The 22,316-nt window shown below is 47.4% G+C and overlaps 1 protein-coding gene across 1 annotated transcript in view; it reads left to right on the forward strand.

The window, feature by feature from the left end:
• The window catches only part of SEL1L2 (SEL1L2 adaptor subunit of SYVN1 ubiquitin ligase), a 91,790-nt gene that overhangs the window by 27,580 nt on the left and 41,894 nt on the right, over positions 1-22,316 (forward strand). The window contains exons 4-6 of the mRNA XM_060257474.1: positions 2,554-2,608; positions 14,019-14,115; positions 15,572-15,734. Coding sequence (XP_060113457.1) covers positions 2,554-2,608; positions 14,019-14,115; positions 15,572-15,734 — 315 coding nt within the window. The remainder of the gene's footprint in view (positions 1-2,553; positions 2,609-14,018; positions 14,116-15,571; positions 15,735-22,316) is intronic.

The raw sequence follows: 22,316 nt of genomic DNA on the forward strand, positions 1-22,316 counted from the left end.
AATCAACAATTATACAAGACAATGCTTATGCGCAATTATTTTTATATATGTATATCTAGTATCCTAATATATGCTAACCGCTATTTCTACACCAAAAACACTTGAGCAATGAACAATCATACCATTCATTACTAAATAACAATGGAAAGAGTCCAAATTTAAAGGCGCGAGCCTTTTATTCGTGCTGAGCTCAAGACGTGTGCCTTTAAATTTGGACTCTTTGCATCGTTATTCAGGAACTAATGGTATGATTGTTCATTGTTCAAGTGTTTTGGTGTAGAAATAGATGTGGGACGGGGGCTCAGTGGCAGAGCATCTGCTCGGTAAGCAGAAGGTCTCAGGTTCAATCCTCGGCACCTCCAGCTAAAAAGGGTCCAGGCAAATAGGTGTGAAAAATTTCAGCTTCAGACCCTGGAGAGCCGCTGCCAGTCTGAGGAGACAAGACTGTGATGGACTGAGGGGGTCTGATTCAGTACGGCAACTTCATATGTTCATATATTTGGGGAGGGAGGTTGGCTCAATGGTAGAGCATCTGCTTGGTAAGCAGAAGGTCCCAGGTTCAGTCCTCAGCATCTCCAACTAAAAAAGGTCCAGGCAAGTAGGTGTGAAAAACCTCCGCTTGAGACCCTGGAGAGCTGCTGGCAGGCTGAGGAGACAAGACTGACTTTGATGGACCGAAGGGGGTCTGATTCAGCAGAAGGCAGCTTCAGTTGTTCATAGATGTGGGAGGGATGGTGGCTCAGTGGTAGAGCATCTGCTTGGTAAGCAGAAGATCCCAGGTTCAATCCCTGGCATCTCCAACTAAAAAAGGTCAAGGCAAATAGGTATGAAAAACCTCCGCTGGAGATTCGGAGATCCGCTGCCAGTCTGAGTAGACAAGACTGTCTTTGATGGACCCAGGGTCTGATTCAGTAGAAGGCAGCTTCATATGGTCATAGATGTTGGGGAGGGACGGTGGCTCAGTGGCAGAGCATCTGGCTCAGTGGTAGAGCATCTGCTTGGGAAGCAGAATGTCCCAGGTTCAATCCCTGGCATCTCCAAAAAAGGGTCCAGGCAAATAGGTGTGAAAAACCTCAGCTGGAGACCCTGGGGAGCTGCTGCCAGTCTGAGAAGACAATACTGACTTTGATGGACCAAAGGTCTGATTCAGTATAAGGCAGCTTCATATGTTCATATGTTCATATGTTCATCTGCTCGGTAAACAGAAAGTTCCAGGTTCAATCCCCGGCATCTCCAACTAAAAAGGGTCCATGCAGATAGGTGTGAAAAACCGCCGCTTGAGACCCTGGAGAGCCGCAGCCAGTCTGAGTAGACAAGACTGACTTTGATGGACCCAGGGTCTGATTCAGTAGAAGGCAGCTTCATATGGTCATAGATGTTGGGGAGGGACAGTGGCTCAGTGGCAGAGCATCTGCTCGGTAAACAGAAAGTTCCAGGTTCAATCCCCGGCATCTCCAACTAAAAAGGGTCCAGGAAAACAGGCGTGAAAAACCGCCGCTTGAGACCCTGGAGAGCCGCTGCCAGTATGAGTAGGCAAGACTGACTTTGATGGACCCAGGGTCTGATTCAGTAGAAGGCAGCTTCATATGGTTATCCATAGAAAACTATATATACATATATAAAATTAATTGTGCGTAAGTGTGGTCTTGTATAATTGTTCATTACGTGGTTTTCTCCAGGACTCAAACTCCAGGTGGGGGCAGGGGATCCCCCAGTTTGGAGGCCCTCCCCCCGCTTCAGGGTCACCAGAAAGTGGGGGCAGGGGGAGGGACTGGTTTTTAGAGGTTTCTGTTTGCCTTGCGAAAAAGCCAAAGTGAGTTGCAGCAGAGACTGGGAAATCGGACAGAAGTCCCGCTGAGAACAGGAGCATGAGAGAGGTGTAAGGCGAGTGAGGAATCGGTCTTGCTCGTCTCTATCGTTTAAAAACAGTCAGATTATTGAAAACAATTTGGAGCGTAAACAGTCAGAAGAACTTCTTTTAGATTTTTTTTTTAAGTAAGACTTTATAAAATTATTAAAGAGGAAGGAAAGCTCTTGGGGGTGGGGAAGGGGAGAGTGCTTTTTGCTGTCAAAACCTTGCGTATCGTTGCATAAGGTGTTTTATAGCGATGTGGGATTCATGCGGTGCCGGAATTCAAGTCACTTTATGCTGCTTATTCATGTAGAAAGCATACTTCTGCAGTTGTGCTTGAGAAATCAGTTTCCGCCTTTGCTTTTTTATTTGGTTGTTGTTCTTCGTTTGTCATTTGCAGCAGTTCACTTGCGTGGTACTGCTCCTTTACCATGCCTCTCGTACCAGTACGTTTGTTAACGGCTAAAGAAGTTTGCTGCCCAAGGTCGTCTCACAGGCTGTTCGTTTTGAGACCCTTTTTTGAAGTCATTAACCAAACCTGAGTACCCGTCTGGGGCCACCGCTTGCCCTGCATATCTAGAGAACTTAAGTAAAATTAGCAAGCACCACGTCATGTACAGCTTATGCAAGCCATTTCAACCGCCCTGAGCAGACAAAGGTTTATTTCGGCCTTGAAAAGACATGTTTGCCATTTTTTACAGGAGACGCTGAACAAGAGTAAAAGACTAACAGCGCAAGATTCTTTGTCGTCGCAAGGTAACGGTTTTAGTTCAGGGAGCCCAAGCGTCTTGTGAATTCCACCGTTAACTTTAAAAGATCTTAAATCCTTTATTTAAGAGAGAGCCAGTTGGGTGTAGTGGTTAAGTGTGCGGACTCTTATCTGGGAGAACCGGGTTTGATTCCCCACTCCTCCACTTGCACCAGCTGGAATGGCCTTGGGTCAGCCATAGCTCTGGCAGAGGTTGTCCTGGAAAGGGCAGCTTCTGTCAGAGCTCTCTCAGCCCCACCCACCTCACAGGGTGTCTGTTGTAGGGGAAGGAGATATAGGAGAGCGTAAGCCGCTCTGAGACTCTGACTCAGAGAGAAGGGCGGGGTATAAATCTGTGGTGTTCTTCTTCTTCTTCTACATGAATGCCAACCATATTGGCAATGTCGGGGGGGGGGAACAATTGTGATTTGGACCTCCATTGACAATGTGGCATCCAAGATCACAGCCAGGCTCTTCACCGTTGATGTTAGTGGTGCCCCATGAAGAGCTGGGAGTTTGATCCCTCATCCCATCTCCCCCCATCCCACCCCCTTCAGGCAACAGGACCTCCATCTTGGATGGATTTAATTCAATTTAAGTCAACTCTGTTTTAGCCACCCAGCCACAGCCTCCAAGCCTTGGGCCAAAATATTTGGGGTGGTGTCAGCCCGCCTGTCCATCAACAGATAATGGCTGTGTGTCATCTGCATGTGAGTGACAGCCCAGCCCGAAACTCTGCGGCAGCTGGGCAAAAGGGCATATATAGATGTTAAATAATATGGGGGAGAGCCTCACCCCTTGCTGAATGCTGCGTATGTGTGTGGGGGGTGTAACATGGTGAAACCCTTTCCCCAATTTAAATAGTGTTTCGACTATCTGCCCTCTTGAGTGCTGATAAGGACTACAAATACCCAAGGGTGAAATTCTAGCAGGGACTTCTTTGCATGTTAGGCCACACACCCCTGATGTAGCCAATCCCCCAAAAGCTTGCAGGGTCCTTTTTTTGTAAAGCTCTCGGAGGATTGGCTACATCAGGGGTGTGTGGCCTAACATGCAAAGGAGCTCCTGCCAGACTTCCACCCCTGCAGATACCTATTTAGAAGGCTACGATAAAAAGTCAATATTGGCTAACTGCTGAAAAATAACGATTCGTGATGATACACTTGTCAACTTGGCTGCATTTTTAAAAACGAGCGTACAGAATGTGGCATGGCAGGCCGTTTTGCTTCAGATGGGGACTAGGAGAGCCAAACGGCAGTTTGGGAATAAGAGTTGGGGAAAGTAGGTCTGACTTTAGAAATAATCAGCGGTTTGGGAGGCCGTGCAGACTTTGATCACAGTTTGGTTTGATGCTTTATAAATATCCAGGGATGAATCATTCCGGTCAGCTTCGGCGAGGGCGTGCGTTTTTGTGTGTTTAATCCTTTTGCTCCCCAGCAGTTTATTTGCTCCAAATGAGCCTTTAGCTGTTTCCCTCCCCGGCCGTTTCAAAATGCAGATGAGATCGCTAGCTGCGTCTCCTCCTCACTGCAAGCAGTGGGAGCTTAAGCTAAAGATAGGGTTGCCAATTCCCAGGTTGGGAACCAGGGAAAATACCGTGATATAGTTTATTTATGATTTATATCCCGCCCTTCCCACCAAAGTGGCTCAGGGCGGCTTACAGCATATAAAATCTAACATAAAAATATTAAATTTAAACATTTTACACAGTTAAAACATTAAAAAGCATAACAACAGTCTAATAAAACTACACTCAGTTTACGATGCCGGTTAGTTATAAGCCAGCTGGAAGAGGGCTGTCTTACAGGCCCTGCGGAACTGGGCAAGGTCCCACAAGGGCACTCACCTCTTCCAGCAGCTGGCTCCACCAGGAAGGGGCCATTACAGAGAAGGCCCTGTCCCTGGTAGATTTCAGGCGGGCTTCCTTTGGCCCGGGGAAAATGAGAAGGTTTTGGGTTCCCGATCTCAGTACTCTCTGGGGAACATGTGGGGAGAGACGGTCCCCCAGGTAGGCAGGTTTTGCTAACGAAAACAACTTCTGATAACTTATATACATTTTTATCAATAACTTTAGACACAGCGATAATCAACACACAGTTCAAAAAACGTCGCTTACGCTGGGGAAGATATATTTACAATTCCACTCAAGTGCAAAGTGCAGAAAGGTGCTTGTATGCTAGGTACAACTTTAAAAGCCCATCACTTAGTTCTTTCCTCGTAGAAGACTCCACCAAAACCGCCTCCGAGCCTGGTGCCGGCTGATGCTTTGCCGCGCCGTTGCAAGATCTCTTTGTCAATGAGGGGGGGGGGGTGTGTCTGAAATTCTTCCAATTCATTCAGTCTAGAAATACACAGTAGCACATACAAGCACAACACAAAACCTTCACATGGAGTATCACCCTCAATTCCCAGGTGGGCTCAGGGGATGCCCCGGTTTGCAGCCCCCCCCCTCCGCTTCAGGGTCATCAGAAAGCAGGGGGGGAAGGGAAATGTCTGCTGGACGCTCCCTTAATCCCTAGGGAGACCGATTCCCATAAGGTATAATAGAGAATTGATCCACAGGTATCTGTGGGTTGGGGGGAATGTTTTTTTTTTTAAGGTAGAGGCACCAAATTTGCAGCACCTCCCTTCAAAACAACTTCCAAGTTTCAAAAAGATCGGACTAGGGGGTCCAGTTCTGCGATTCCCCAAAGAAGGTGCCCCTATCCATTATATCCAATGGAGGGAAGGCATCTAAAAGGTGTGCGGTCCCCTTTAAATGTGATGTCCAGAACTCCCTTCAGAGTTCAATTGTGCTTGTCACACCCTTGCTCCTGGCTCTGCCTCAATGTCTCTTGGCTCCACCCCCTGAGCCTCCTGGCTCCAACCCCAAAGTCCCCAGATATTTCTTGAATTGGACTTGGGAACCCTAGGCCCAGGCTAACCCGATCTTGTCGGATCATAGAAGCTATGCAGGGTTGGCCCTGGTTAGTCACAGAATCATAGAGTTGGCAGGGACCTCCAAGGGCATCTGGTCCAACCCCCTGCACAATGCAGGAAACTCACAAACACCTCCCCCTAAATTCACAGGATCCTCATTGCTGTCAGATGGCCATCTAGCCTCTGTTTAAAAACCTCCAAGGAAGGAGAGCCCACCACCTCCTGAGTTGGCAGGGACCCTCAGGGTCATCTAGTCCAACCCCCTGCACAATGCAGGAAATTCACAAATACCTCCCCCTAAATTCACAGGATCAGCATTGCTGTCAGATGGCCATCTAGCCTCTGTTTAAAAACCTCCAAGGAAGGAGAGCCCACCACCTCCTGAGTTGGCAGGGACCCTCAGGGTCATCTAGTCCAACCCCCTGCACAATGCAGGAAATTCACAAACACCTCCCCCTAAATTTACAAGATCCACATCGCTGTCAGATGGCCATCTAGTCTCTGTTGAAAAACCTCCAAGGAAGGAGAGCTCACCACCTCCTGAGTTGGCAGGGACCCCCAGGGTCATCTAGTCCAACCCCCAGCACAATGCAGGAAACTCACAAACACCTCCCCCTAAATTCACAGGATCAGCATTGCTGTCAGATGGCCATCTAGCCTCTGTTTAAAAACCTCCAAGGAAAGAGAGCCCACCACCTCCCAAGGAGGAAGCCTCTTCCACAGAGGAACCGCTCTAGTGGTCAGGAAGTTGTTCCTAATGTTGAGAAGAAGAAGAAGAACTGCAGATTTATACCCCACCATTCTGTTTGAATCAGTGACTCAGAGCGGCTTACAATCTCCCATATCTTCTCCCCCCACAACAGACACCCTGTGAGGTGGGTAGGGCTGAGAGGGATCTCACAGCAGCTGCCCTTTCAAGGACAACCTCTGCCAACGCTATGGCTGACCCAAGGCCATTCCGGAAACTCTTTTGATTTAATTTCAACCCGTCGGTTTTGGTCTGACCTTCTAGGGCCACAGAAAACAATTTCATCCCATCCTCTATAGGACAGCTCTTCAAGTCCTTGAAGATGGCAGCTCACTGAGGAAGGCCAGAGTTGCAACACAGAGGCGGACAATAGTAAATGACGCCTGCTGAGAAGGAAGACGGAGTGGGTGGTGGCAGCCAGTAGAAGGCCTTCCCTGGTCCCTTGCTTCTGATAACATAAATATCTTGGGATGTTAGGGTTGCCAAGTCCAATTCAAGAAATATCTGGGGACTTTCTGGGTGGAGCCAGGAGACATTAGGGGTGGAGCCAAGATCAAGGCTGTGACAAGCATAATTGAACTCCAAAGGGAGTTCTGGCCATCACATTTAAAGGGACGGCACACCTTTTCAATGCCTTCCTTCCATAGGAAATCATGAAGGATAGGGGCAACTTTTTTGGGGGCTCATAGAATTGGACCCCCTGGTCCAATCTTTTTGAAACTTGGGGGGTATTTTGGGGAGAGGCACTAGATGCTATACTGAAAATTTGGTGCCTCTACTCCAAAAAACAGCCCACCCAGAGCCCCAGATACCCGCAGATCAATTCTCCATTATTTTCTATGGGAATAAATCTCCATAGGGAATAACTGAGTTCCCAGCAGACATTTCCCTCCCCTCCCCCCGCTTTCTGACGACCCTGAAGCGGGGGGAGGGTCTCCAAACTGGGGGATCCCCTGCCCCCACCTGGGAACTGGCAACCCTATGGGATGTATATTTTAAGAAGCAAGTCGTGGAGTATCTGGAGAAGGGGCATTTGTATTTATGTCAAGGTGCGGTGTTGATTCCTCGTCTCACTCAAACTGATTTGACAATGGAAAGAGAGAGAGAGTATCGTATAGCTTGTTTTGGGGCATTTTGCACATGTTTTTATGTGACACAGAGTGTTTGACTGGATGGGCCATTGGCCTGATCCAACATGGCTTCTCTTACGTTCTTATATGACACAGAGGGTTGGACTGGATGGGCCACTGGCCTGATCCAGCATGGCTTCTCTTAAATTCTTATATGACACAGAGGGTTGGACTGGATGGGCCACTGGCCTGATCCAACATGGCTTCTCTTATGTTCTTATATGACACAGAGGGTTGGACTGGATGGGCCACTGGCCTGATCCAACATGGCTTCTCTTATGTTCTTATATGACACAGAGGGTTGGACTGGATGGGCCACTGGCCTGATCCAACATGGCTTCTCTTATGTTCTTATATGACACAGAGGGTTGGACTGGATGGGCCATTGGCCTGATCCAACATGGCTTCTCTTATGTTCTTATATGACACAGAGGGTTGGACTGGATGGGCCACTGGCCTGATCCAGCATGGCTTCTCTTATGTTCTCTTGTGTTCTTATGTTCGTAACAACAGCTTTGAGAGGCATGATAGGCCAGGGCTTTTTTTTGTAGTAGGAGTTCCTTTGCATGTTAGGCCGCACCCCCTGATGTAGCCAATCCTCCTGGAGCTTCCAGTAGGCCCTGTACGAAGAGCCCTGGAAGCTCCTGGAGGATTGGCTACATCAGGGGGTGTGGCCTAATATGCAAAAGAGACCCTTGGTCTTGTTAAGACTGAGGCTTAACAAGACCAAGGTCCCTCAGCAAGCTGACATAACAGAACGGAAGGTCCAACTAGCCATTATTCTCTACCGGCTGTCCGCATTACTTTCTACGCTTCTCCTTCCAACTTGGTTTTTGTGTGTGTGACTTTGTCACATACCTACACCGTGGAGAATTGCAAATTTCCAGGAGGCCTTTCTAATGAGCTCAGCAAGCATTCCTTGTTCCTGCCCTCATTCAGGACGTTGCCTTGAGCCGCCCATGAAAACACATTCAAATCGAGAAATCCCTGCGGTCACATGTGTTAAAACGCAAAGCGAGGGACCTGTTTTGCATTGTCTGGGAATGGGTTTGCCCTGGGGCTCCCAAGTTCCCACCAGAGGTGGGGGATCCCCCGGTTTGGCAGGCCCCAACCCACCAGCAGGGAGGAGGCCACTGGGGGATCCCCCCCCCAAGAGCCTGTCACCATGCAGCATGATGATGTCACCCAGAAGTGGGGTATCGCTCCGAGCACGTTGCACAGGATGCTCTAGGAATTTGCTTGAAACTCTATGGTTTCACACAGGGGTGCTCTAGCAATTTGGGGGGAGAACACTAGAGTTCTCTCCCAAATTGCTAGAGCGCCCCCCCGTGCAAAACCATAGAGTTTCAAGCAAATTCCTAGAGCGCACTGTGCAATGTGCCCAGCGAACGTAAGAGAAGCCATGTTGGATCAGGCCAATGGCCCATCTAGTCCAACACCCTGTGTCACAAAGTGGCCAAAAAACCCAGGTGCCATCAGGAGGTCCCCCAGTGGGGCCAGGACACTAGAAGCCCTCCCACTGTTGCCGCTCCCAAGCATCAAAAATACAGAGCATCACTGCCCCAGACCAAGAGTTCCATCTATACCCTGTGGCTAATGTCCACTGATGGACCTCTGCTCCAGGTGTTGATCCAATCTCTTCTTGAAGCTGGCTATGCCTGTAGCTGCCACCACCTCCTGTGGCAGTGAATTCAACAAGGGTTTTCAAAGTACAGCCTTTCTGGACCATGCCCCAGTGGTCCATGTCTCCAGTGACAGATACAGCATCACACAGACTGTTTTATTAGCGCTTCCTGGAGCCGGGATGGGAATAGGATCTCTTTGCTGTTGTAATAGAACTGCCTGGTTGTTCAGTGGCTAGAATCCTCAGCACTCCCGTCCTTATTCTGTACTGAACTAGCCTTCAGACTGTGTAAGGAACGAAGGAAAGGAAAGGAAAGGTCTGGGGTGACGTTGCTTTCACAACGTTTTCATGGCAGACTTTTTACGGGGTGGTTTGCCATTGCCTTCCCCAGTCATCTACGCTTTCCCCCCAGCAAGCTGGGGACTTGCCCCCAGCAACTGGGGACTTTCCCCCCAGCAAGCTGGGGACTCATTTGACCGACCTCGGAAGGATGGAAGGCTGAGTCAACCTCGAGCCGGCTACCTGAAAACCCAGCTTCCACCGGGGATCGAACTTAGGTCGTGAGCAGAGCTTAGGACTGCAGTACTGCAGCTTTAACACTCTGTGTATTGAGCCCTGACACTCTGCACCACAGGGCAGAACGAAACCAGCCATTAAATCCTTGTGTCAGAAAGTTAGGGCCCCTTTGATGAAGCTCAAATAGGATTCCAAAGAAGCGGTGTTCCGCTGTCAAAATACAGGCTCGAGTGTTCCAGAAAATGCTTTAAACATTTATTAGTACATCTCTTTAGAAGCCACAGGACTGTGTAATACGTTAATAGATTCTTTTATGGATCTTGAGCACCTATAAAACGGGACGGCGTCCCTGGGTATAACAAGAATTTGATAAAGCCGCGTTACCTTCCAAAGGCTTGCGTTTGGGTGGGGGGGTTTTTTGTAGCTATTAACCTTCAGCTTAACCGTTTTAAATAACGAGTACCTTTGAGCACACTATAAAATGATGTTTTATGGCAGCGCGGCGGCCAGTTAAAAACTGCTGTCTCCAGACGCAAAGCCATTTAAGCCTTTTGCCATAGAGGGCGTACAGGAAAGACCTAGCGGGGCAACAGCCTCCAAACCACCACTGAGCTGCTGTGCAGTGGAAGCACCTCTGCTTGGCATGCAGAAGGTCGCAGGTTCAATCCCAGTTAAAAGGACCAGGCAGTAGCTGACATGAAAGACCTCTACAGGCCCGTAGCTAGAGGATTTCCAGGGGGTTCCAACTTCCAACCCCCCTCCAATAAAACCCCTGTTCTACCTTTATGGCCCCTCCAATCAGCCAATTGGAGGGGCCGTTTTTATTTACTAACGATAGTGTTGGTTTTAACTTTAATTTTAGGTCCAAGTCATTCTGTAGGTCTTACTACTGCTTGAACATTCTTAAAAGGTAAAGGTAGTCCCCTGTGCAAGCACCAGTCATTTTCGACCCTGGGGCGATGTTGCTTTCACGTTTTCACAACAGACTTTTTACGGGGTGGTTTGCCATTGCCTTCCCCAGTCATCTACACTCCCCCCCCCCCGCAAGCTGGGTCCTTGTTTTACTGACCTCGGAAGGATGGAAGGCTGAGTCAACCTGGAGCCGGCTACCTGAACCAGCTTCCGCTGGAATCGAACTCAGGTCGTGAGCAGAGCTTAGGACTGGAGTACTGCAGCTTTACTGCTCTGCGCCATGGGGCTCTTGATCATTCTACCCTGCCCATAGCTTCCCTGTTTGCAAATTTTTAACATGTTAGCATTGATGTTAAAAAGGAAAGGTCCCCTGTGCAAGCACCAGTCGTTTCTGACTCTGGGGTGACGTCGCATCACGACGTTTCACGGCAGCCTTTACTGTTCAGTAAAAGGCAGCCAAATTAAACCTGCCTTGCTGCGTCGGACCTGAGAAGCTGGTTAAAAGAAATGTTGGTCTGAAGCAACGGAAGCAAGTTACACACTTAAGCATAATAATTAGGGGTCCCCCAAAAAATGCGCCGCACTAAACGAAAATCTTGGCTTTGGGCCCCACCAAATGGAAAATCCTGGCTCTGGGTCTGGACCTCTACCTGAGACCCCAGAGAACCACTGCCCCTCTGACCTTGATTTCCAAGGGTCTGATTCAGTGTAAGCATATGTGAGCAAATGTTCCCTCTAAGCTGCAGAGCCGTGAGCAAAAATTCTACTTTGTGAGCTACTGGCATTAAAGTCGGAAACTCCTGCATCAATTAGTTTGCTCTGTGGTCATCCTTCCTGAGCTAAGACAAAAATGGGTGCGCCAGAGGCTAAAAAACTGTGAACTGGCTCACACTCAGCTCAGAGGGAACTCTGTGAGCCCATTATATCAGTGTGATCCTTCGTGGCTAATTCATATTTTATTATTACCCTTCTATGACATATTTTGCAATCATCGGATGTCTTCTAAGCAGGTTGACTTGTTTCGTGCACTGAGGACAAGACGGGGCTTTAGTTCAATAGGCAAAAGTCCACTTTGTGTGCTGTTCTGGTTTAATGCGAGTGCAAGGGACTCGTTTTTGAATCGCTTTGAGAAATCAATTTCAGGTTGACCGAGCAGAGGATTAAATCCTATTTTGGCCTTTCCCCCTTTAAGCTGGGAAGGTACAGTTATGGAGGAGGGAGTGTTCTTTTTTGGTGAGTTTTCAAAACTCCCCGCATTCCAAAGATAAAAAGAATAGACACATGTGCACGGGGCTTTTTTTGTAGCAGGAACTCCTTTGCATATTAGGCCACACACCTGGAGCTTACAGTAGGCCCTTTATTGAGAGCCCTGTAAGCTCTTGGAGAATTGGCTACATCAGGGGTGTGGCCTAATATCATGGATGGAATTCTAGCAGGAGTTCCTTTGCATATTAAGCCACACCCCCTGATGTAGCCAATCCTCTTAGAGCTAACAGTAGGCCCTGTACTAAGAGCCCTGTAAGCTCTTGGAGGATTGGCTACATCGGGTGTGTGGCCTAATATGCAAAGGAGCTCCTGCTACAAAAGAAAGCCCCGGTTAAGGATCTTTTAAAGAATTTTATTAATAACATATGGTAACAATATCCATTAATAACTTTTTTTTAATCTTTCCCATATGCTATTTTCTAAATCCCCTCCCCCCGTTACTTGACTCCCGCCGATGTTATAAACTTAAAATGCTAATACTTGAAGGTACCCTTAAACCATACGAACCATATAAGCCTAGATTCATATTCTCCTTTTTTCTAATACTTAATCTTTATTCAAAAAAATCGTCCAATGTCCTTTTATTTTCCATTGTTTTTTTACATAACCTCTAAACTTTTCCCACTCCTTTCTATAAACTTCCAAATCACAGTCTCTTAAGATTCTTGTTCGTTTATCCATCTCACTCCATGTTATAACTTTTGTAATCCAATCCCATTTTTTCTGGTATTTTTTCTTGCTTCCATAATGGAAGCCCCGGTTAAGGAGCAATTAGAAAATAGTGAGGTTTGAGAAAACCAATCGTACTTGAATAACTAAGGTAGATGGATTAATGGGCCCAGGGTTTTCAACAGAGGGGATTCATAAATCCTTAACAGGCCTCTGCAGTATAAGAGCAGTTATATTTCCTAACGATATACCTACATCATGGAACACACCCCGGATGCAACACACCCCGGATGCAACACACCCCGGATGCAAGCAATTCTCCCTCTAAGCTGCAGAGTCTTGTGAGCAAGAATTCTACTTCATGAGCTACTGGCATTAAAGTTGTGAGCTACTGCAGGGGTGGCCAAGAGTAGCTCACCAGATGTTTTTTGCCTACAACTCCCATCAGCCCCAGCCAGCATGGCCAATGGCTGGGGCTGATGGGAATTGTAGGCAAAAAACATCTGGAGAGCTACTACCGTTGGCCCACCCCAGAGCTACTGCATCAATTGGTTTGCTCTGGGGCCCTTTTTCCTGAGCTAAGATAAAAACGGGCGGGCTGGAAGCTAAAAAAAAACTGTGAGCTAGCTCACACTAACTCAGCTTAGAGGAAACACTGGTTGCAAGAATTTTTCTTGCACGTTCTTGCAGGAAGCTGTTCCTGTTGGCAGCTGAGGAAAGGACTCACGATAATGGGTTGAAATTAAAGGCGGGAATAACAGGAAAAACTTTTTTACAGTAAGAGTTGTTCAACAGTGAAATTGGCTACCAAGTAGGGTTGCCAATCTCCAGGTGGGGACAGGGGATCCCCCAGTTTGGAGACCCTCCCCCCGCTTCACGGTCGTCAGAAAGCGGGGGGGGAGGGGAGGGAAATGTCTGCTGGGAACTCTATTATTCCCTATGGAGATTTATTCCCATAGAAAATCATGGAGAATTGACCTGCGAGTATCTGGGGCTCGGGGGGGGGGGCTGTTTTTTGGGGTAGAGGCACCAAATTTTCAGTATAGCATTTAGTGCCTCTCCCCAAAATACCCCCCAAGTTTCAAAAAGATTGGACCAGGGGGTCCAATTCTATGAGCCCCCAAAAAGGTGCCCCTATCCTTCATTATTTCCTATGGAAGGAAGGAATTGAAAAGGTGTGCCGTCCCTTTAAATGTGAGGGCCAGAACTCCCTTTGGAGTTCAATTATGCTTGTCACAGCCTTGATCTTGTCTCCTGGCTCCCCAATGTCTCCTGGCTCCACCCCCAAAGTCCCCAGATATTTCTTGAATTGGACTTGGCAACCCTACTACCAAGGGACGTAGTGAGTTCCCCCTCATTGAAAGTGTTTAAGCAGCAGCTGGACTAAAACTGATCTGGGGATACTTGGGACTGATCCTGCATTGAGCAGGGGGTTGGACTAGGTGGCCTCAAAGCCCCCTCCCAGCTCTGTGTGATTCTATGATTATGTGTTTCAGTTCCATGTGCGAATCAGGTTTGTAGTCTATGGAAGCCTCAACTAGAATAAGGTCATTAAAAGACAGAGGCTTCCTTTACCTCAGTGGTGACAAATAACACCATACTTCCTCTTGTCTTTTTCCTGGTCCCCTTTCTAGCACAGGAGCTTGCTGCGAAAAAGGACAAAAGCGAAGAATTTTATAAGAGGAGCCTCAAAATATTGAAACACTCGAAGAGCGACAGAGACAAGGAAGAGTAAGTTTTGCGGGCGCAGTTTTGCGGGCACAGCCTCAGAGAAAGTGTAAAGAAGAAGGTTTTATCTTTAACTGAATCCCTGTGGCTTCTTGCCCTAAATCGCAGTTCTTTCATTCCAATCTCAGTTTCAGTGTGTCTTCTTAGTCCTGTTTATTTACGTCATTTACACCCCCATCTCGAGAAAGAAGACAAAGACTCAGGGCGGCTGACATCATTCTGTTCTCATCCGTCTTATTCTCACAACTCGTCTGTGAGGTGGGTTAGGTGGAAAGTTTGTGACTGGCCCGAGGTGATCCAGCAAGCTGCCACAGCAGAGGGGGGATTCGAACCTGGTTCTCCCACATCCCAGCCCAAAACCGCTGCACCACAATGGCTCTCCGAAGTAGGGTTGCCGGGTCTTCACGCCCATCCAGCGGTGGAATTTGGGGGGCATTTCAAGGGTGGGCGGGAACATCATGTCACATCCCCAAAGCAGTGATGTCATTTCCAGGTGACATCATTGTGTGCAACATTCCCACCCCCAAGGGAACAGGAACATTGCGTGACATCCTCACACTGATGATGTCACTTCCGGGTGATGTCATCATGTGTGACATCCTGTTTAAGGGAGGGGTTTCCTCTGCTGGCCAGCTGGTGCGTGGCAGGGAGAGTCCTCTGAAGCCAAGGAATTCCAACCACAAATGCACTTTTGGTAACTTCTGACCGATTAATTATCTGACCGATTAATTCTCAATTCAGTTCAATAACCTTTACTGGCACGATATCGAACACAACGGGGAACCAATCCATCCATCCAATGGCAATTTGCAAATACATTAAGCACCTCCTAGATGCTAAATATAAAAAAAAATTGCAACGGTTTCAATTACCAATTGGTTCCGAGTTGACAAAAGGGAGACAATTTTACATTTGTCGGGCTTCGCTGTTTGTTCACTCAAACGGGTCTCTTCCATTAAGCAAGTTTGGCCACCTCTGACCTAGGAATTCAGCTGCGGTGTCGTGGTTAAGAGCAGCAGACCGTAATCTGGAGAACCAGGTTTGATTCCTGACTCCTCCCCCACATGTAGCCATTTCCCACTCAAACGGGTCAACGAGTATGGAGCGTAGGTCAGAGTAAAAAAGCAGAGTTTAAGAACACATGTTCTAAAGATTCTGTCTCTGGACATGCACAAGCGCACCATCTATTAGCACGGGGAGTTTTATGGAACCTTCCAAGAAGTATGGCAGATGGTAGCACATTGAACCTAGCTTGCAAATCGGCTCTGTGTTGCCGAGGGGCCGTTAGGCAGGTGAGATATTCAACCCAGGAGGTAAACAAAACCCTCAAGGGTGAACATATGCCTTTTGCAAGGCTTTCGAGAACCTGCAATTCGATATCGACCAATCTTTGTCTGATCAATAAGGAAGCCGATTTTTCTGTGTATGATTAATTCTGAGTTTTGTGTCTCTAAATCAGAGCCTACAAGCTCCTCGCCAAGGCAGCCAAAATGGGGAACCAGAAGGCCATGGAGAAATTGGCTGCCAACATGCTGTTTGGCTATAACGGCCCTCAAAACATTAAAGCCGCCGTATCGTTATACGAGATTTTAGCTGACGCGGGGTCTCATAAAGGCCAGACTGTAAGTGTTCTTCACGGAGCTAAGCAGACACCCTTCTGCTTAAAAGTATAGAAATCTTTGAAAAGGAATCATAGAATCATAGAGTTGGAAGGGACCTCCAGGGTCATCTAGTCCAACCCCCTGCACAATGCAGGAAACTCACAAACACCTCCCCCTAAATTCACAGGATCTTCATTGTTGTCAGATGGCCATACAGCCTCTGTTTAAAAGCCTCCAAAGAAGGAGAGCCCACCACCTCCTGAGTAAGCCTGTTCCACTGAGGAACCGCTCTAATGGTCAGGAAGTTCTTCCTAATGTTGAGCCGGAAACTCTTTTGATTTAATTTCAACCCATTGGTTCTGGTCCTACTTTCCACACCATTCCACCTATTCCACACCATCCTCTATATGACAGCCCTTCAAGTACTTGAAGATGGTGATCCTATCACCTCTCAGCCACCTCCTCTCCAGGCTAAACTTGCCAGCTCCTTCAACCTTTCCTCATAGGACTTGATCTCCAGACCCCTCACCATCTTCATCGCCCTCCTCTGGACCCATTCCAGTTTGTCTATATCCTTAAAATGTGGTGCCCAAAACTGAACACAATACTCCAGGTGAGGAGTGCAATATTGGTTTGTTTTGAACCGAGAAATGCCAAAGTTAATCAAACCCTACAACTGAAAGAGGATACTTGGTTGTATTCAGGTAACCCAGGGGTGGAATTCTAGCAGGAGCTCCGTTGCATATTAGGCCACCCCCCCACCCCCCATGTAGCCAATCCTCCAAGAGCTTATAAAAAAGAGCCTTGTAAGCTCCAGGAGGATTGGCTACATCAGGATGTGTGGCCTAATATGCAAAGGAGCCCCTGCTAGAATTCCACCACTGAGGTAACTTCCTTCAAACCTCTGTTGACCAATGGGATTTGAGCAGGGCCGGGGAGACACAGTGAGGAGGGTACTGATGGATCACGGTGTAATGCGCTTTTCCAGCTACCAGTGGTATGGGAGAAGATTAGTGTCCCCTCTTGGACCCGCACCAGCCACTGACCGGGCTCATGCTCAGCCCCTGTGATATTTCTGCAGACTTAGAGCCAGGTGAGGGAAAGGCTGGATGAGCGTACCCAGGGGTGGAATTCTAGCAGAAGCTCCTTTGCATATTAGGCCACACACCCCTGATGTAGCCAATCCTGCTAGAGCTTACAAGAAAGAGCCTTGTAAGCTCTTGGAGGATTGGCTACATCAGGGGTGTGTGGCCTAATATGCAAAGGAGCTAATGCTAGAATTCCACCCCTGAGCGTACCTGGCTTGGAGTGACAAGATGCCTTGAATTGCCCCTGAATGTCAGGTCAAGGCTTGCCTCTTTATTCCAGTGAGGATGCTGTGAAAGTGGAAAAACAGTTTCCATGGAGTCAAGATTTCATTTTAAATTTAGAATGGAAGATATTTTCAGACGTCTAGTATGGCTTGCGTATAATAAATGCGCGGACTCTAATCTGGAAGAACCGGGTTCGAGTCTCCATTTCTCCACGTGCAGCTGCTGGGTGACCTTGGGTCAGTCACGGTTCTCTCGGCGCTGTTCTCTCAAGAGCAGTTCTCTCTCTCAGCCCCACCTACCTCCCAGGGTGTCTGTTGTAGGGAGAGAAGGGAAAGGAGATTGCAAGCCGCTCTAAGACTCTGAGTGAAGGGCGGGATATAAATCCAATCTCCTCCTCCTTCTCTTCTCATCCTCCTTCTCTTCTCATCCTCTCTTTTTTCTTCTCCTTCTTCCTCTTCTTCTTCTTCCTCCTCCTCCTTCTTCCCTGCCTAGAACTCTTCCAATCTCCCTTTTGTTGTGATAAGTTCCCTCTCTGCTGAGAAAACCTGCATCATACTTCTTCTCCTTCTCCTTCTTCTTCCTTCTCCTCTTCCTCCTCTTGCTCTTCTTCTTCTCCTTCTCTTCCTCCTCCTTCTCCTTCCTCCTCCTCCTTCTTCTTCTTCCTTCTCCTCCTCTTCTTCTTGCTCTTCTCCTCCTTCTCCTCCTCCTCCTTCCCTGCCTAGAACGCTTCCAATCTCCCTTTTGTTGTGATTAGTTCCCTCTCTGCTGAGAAAACCTGCATCATACTTCTTCTCTTTATCCTTCTTCTTCTTCCTTCACCTCTTCCTCCTCTTGCTCTTCTTCTTCTCCTTCTCCTTCTCTTCCTCCTCCTCCTCCTCCTTATCCTTCTTCTTCTTCCTTCTCCTCCTCTTCTTCTTGCTCTTCTCCTCCTTCTTCTCCTCCTCCTTCCCTGCCTAGAACTCTTCCAATCTCCCTTTTTGTGATCAGTTCCCTCTCTGCTGAGAAAACCTGCCCCATCCTTCTGATGAAGTGGGGTCTGCTACGCAAAATCTCATATCACAAGGAAGGTGCTCCTAAAACTCTTTGTGTGGTATAACGACCAGAGTGTCAAGTTATGACCTGGGAGACTCGGGTTCGAATCCCCACTCTGCCATGGAAGTTTGCTGGGTGACCTTGGGTCAGTTATGCACAGTCAGGCTGCCCTACCTCACAGGGTGGTGATCATGAGGATAAAATGGAAGAGGGGAGCATGATGTAACCTGCTTTGGATTCCCATTGAAATGGGGTTGAAACGAAGTAAATAAATACATTGTTTTTTGTGTCCTCGATGAAGCCCTGAGTAGTGTAAGGTGAGAGAGCCCCGTGGCGCAGGGTGGTAAAACTGCAGTACTGCAGTCTGAGCTCTCTGCTCACGACCTGAGTTCGATCCCAGCGGAAGCTGGTTCAGGTAGCCGGCTCCAGGTGGACTCAGCCTTCCATCCTTCTGAGGTCGGTCAAATGAGTCCCCAGCTTGCTGGGGGGGAAGTGTAGATGACTGGGGAAGGCAATGGCAAACCACCCCGTAAAAAGTCTGCCGCGAAAATGTCATGATGCGATGTCACCCCAGAGTCAGAAACGACTGGTGCTTGGACAGGGGATTACCTTTTTTTAGCGTAAGGTGACAGAACGGACTGTACCAGTTCGGGCTACAGTGCTGACAGTAGTATAATGCCCCTGTATGAAGCTATGGTACAGCCTCATTTGGAATACTGTGCATAGTTCTAAACACCTTATCTCAGAAAAAGATATTGTAACACTGGAAAAAGTGCAGAAAAGGGCAACTGAAATGATTAAGGGGGAATCATAGCCGAAGTTTCCTAAAAAGTTACTGGCAATCCGTGTGAGAGGAAGAAATGGATGTTACGGTAGATGTTATCGTCGCAACACTGCCACTCAAAACATTCATGAGGGAAATAATTTTTCCCACGTTGCTTGAAACGATGTAATTTGGATGTGACATATTTTTGATTGAGGCGGATATGTAATAATTATATTAAACTTCACAACTGTTAGGGTTGCCGACTCTGGGTTGGGAAATACCTGGAGATTTTGGGGGTGCAGCCTGAAGAGGGCGGGGCTTGGGGAGGGGAGGGACTTCAGCGGAGTCCGCCTTCCATAGCAACCATTTTCTCCAGGGGAACTGATCTTTGTCCTCTGGTCATCGCTTGTAATAGTGAGAGATCTCCTGGAGTTTGGCAACTCTAGTTAAACTCTCACAACTAATGGAGCTTAAATTTGTGTAGCAAAATATACGTTGAGTTGTCGTCTTGAAAAGACCTCTTCCTCACCCCTCCCACCCCCATTTACAAGAGAAGTTGGCCATCTCGGGTTTAAATTGTAGCACTATGGGCAATATCGTATCTGAAAGTGTCCTATAAATTGTTTTGGAAAGCGTTATATATAAGCTTTAGTTATCTAATTCGCACAGACTAAAATACAACTGCCAGTTTACCAATTTCTCTTGTTATCTGTGGCACGGTACTCAATTATTTGATACCGTACTAAACTTGACCGTGGAACTGCTAGAATAATTGTGCTGTACTCAACAGAGTTACAGCCACTGAGCTTGCAATATGCCAGGGATTTAGCAGGGTATAACTCTGTTTAAGTTGGCAGCATAAATCTAGATTCCTTGGTAACAGAGATGAAAGTTCACGTCTGTCTTTCCAGAAACATAGGACATCACAGCCTTATCCGTCTGGTTTACTTTGTTCTTAATACCTTGAATATACATTCAACCGTGAAAAATTTGTGAACAGAAATACGCGAATGTGCGTGTTTTCACATAATATTCTGTTATGTTGTCCTAACATAACCTGAAAATGTCCATACCGCATATATATGTGTGTCACTGTTCGAAAACATGAACAATGTGACAACCTCAGGGGAATGATTTCTTTAGAAGAAGAAGACTGCAGATTTATACCCTGCCCTTTTCTCTGAATCAGAGACTCAGAGTGGGTTACGCTCTCCTATATCTTCTCCCCCAACAACAGACACCCTGTGAGGTGGGTGGGGCTGAGAGGACTCTCACAGAAGCTGCCCTTTCAAGGACAACTTCTGTGAGCGCTATGGCTGACCCAAGGCCATTCCAGCAGCTGCAAGTGGAAGAGTGGGGACTCAAACCCCGTTCTCCCAGATAAGAGAGCTGTGGCTGACCCAAGGCCATTCCAGCAGCTGCAAGTGGAAGAGTGGGGACTCAAACCCCGTTCTCCCAGATAAGAGAGCTGTGGCTGACCCAAGGCCATTCCAGCAGCTGCAAGTGGAAGAGTGGGGACTCAAACCCCGTTCTCCCAGATAAGAGAGCTGTGGCTGACCCAAGGCCATTCCAGCAGCTGCAAGTGGAAGAGTGGGGACTCAAACCCCGTTCTCCCAGATAAGAGAGCTGTGGCTGACCCAAGGCCATTCCAGCAGCTGCAAGTGGAAGAGTGGGGACTCAAACCCGGTTCTCCCAGATAAGAGTCCGCACACTTAACCACTACCCCAAACTGGCTTTTAAGGATACTGCTCTGACTTTCATTCTGAATTTCACTTTGTTCCCTTTCTTCAGAACTGGGAATGGGCTGTAGTTCGGTGGTAGAGCATCTGCTTGGCATGCAGAAGGCCCCAGGTTCAATCCCCAGCATCTCCAGTTGAAAGGACCAGGCAGGAGGTGATGGGGAAGACCTTTGTCTGCCTAAGACGCTGGAGAACTCCTGCCAGTTTGAGAAGACAATACAAACCTTGATGGACCAAGGATCTGATACAGTAGAAGGCTGCTTCGTGCGTTCGTGTCCTCTGCTTGTATTTCCACATTGCCTCAGCCCTAAGGCCCACCTGACAGCTTCTGAGAAAATGGCACTCGTACAAGGCAATGCAACACCATTGTAGGGGCAAAGTATACAGGACACTTTAAACCACAGGTGTCTAAACATGTGGCCCGAGGACCAGAGTAGGCCCCCGGAGGGCTCCAATCAGGCTCTCGAGCATCTTACTGTCATCTGCTTCCTTCTGCATCACAGCTTGCTTTGCCAGGCTTGCTCAATCACACAGGAGCTACAGAGCAAAGCCTCTATTTTCGCCGTACAAATGGCAGTGCAATGATTTCCTCCCATGAAGGAATATCTTTATTTATTTGCCTTGGTCACAATCCATTTGTCACATGAGTGCATGCTCAGGGCCAGCATGACCCGGAAAGGGAGAGCAGAGAAATTTACTTTGCATTTGTTCAGTTTCTAGCTTGCCTTTCCCCGCCCCCCTCTCTCATTTTATTCTCACAGAAATCCTATGGCATAAGTGAGATGAAGGTTTAATGACTATCTGAAGATCACCCAGCATGTATCGTGGCAGAATGAGGGTTGGATAAAATTGAAAAAAGAAATGAAAATAAATTATGGAACGTTTTATTTTAAGATAGTAAACAGTTCAGAAGATTAGGGTTTGTAGAATCTTTCGGGATCAAGTGCCGTGTTCTACTGGAGAAAGTTTTCCCTCCAGACGTTTCGTTCTCAGCTGCAGAGAACATCCTCAGTGGCGTTGCAGCCGGAGCAGGCGCTCAGACCTTCTTGGCTGCTGTGCAGCTGAGAACGAAACGTCTGGAGGGAAAACTTTCTCCAGTAGAACACGGCACTTGATCCCGAAAGATTCTACAAACCCTAATGATGTTACCAGCCGTGAAAACCTGAAATCTTTGATAGTTCAGAAGATTGTTGCTCCATCCGTTACAGTTGCAAATAAATTTTATTTAAGAAGTAAATTCTGCTTGTAATAATTGTCTGGATACGCTATATTTTTAATAAGCTAGTTGTGATAATTTCATGCCAAGTAAAATTGTGCATAGTCATATTTTATGTTCCTAACGTAACGGAATGACTTTCAATCTGGAAAAGAAAAAAGAAGTGCTCACGTGGCTTTTTTTTCAATTTTTTCCCAAAATTTCCGTTTTTCCCCGGGAAAAAAAAATTGAAAAAAACCTGGATTTTTTTTCTAAGCTTCAAAATTTCTAGAAATTTTACATCTCTAGTTGGAACCCAAATGTAACATATGCTGGCTCTGTAACCAGGGGTTGTTTTGTAGAAAAATAGGTGGTGGAGCTCATCCAGGGATTGTTATTCAGCTGCACCTACTATTCAATGGACAGGGAGGAGGAACTCTCAGAAAGGTTCAGGAGCTGCGCTCCTGTGAGCTTCCACTGAATCTGAGGCCTGTCTGTAACCATTACACCACACTGGTTCACAGCTTAGATTCTTCCGGAACTTAAATGTCCACATGG

The sequence above is a fragment of the Heteronotia binoei genome, chromosome 1, assembly GCF_032191835.1.
Source record: "Heteronotia binoei isolate CCM8104 ecotype False Entrance Well chromosome 1, APGP_CSIRO_Hbin_v1, whole genome shotgun sequence".
NCBI classification, from domain to species: Eukaryota; Metazoa; Chordata; class Lepidosauria; order Squamata; family Gekkonidae; genus Heteronotia; species Heteronotia binoei.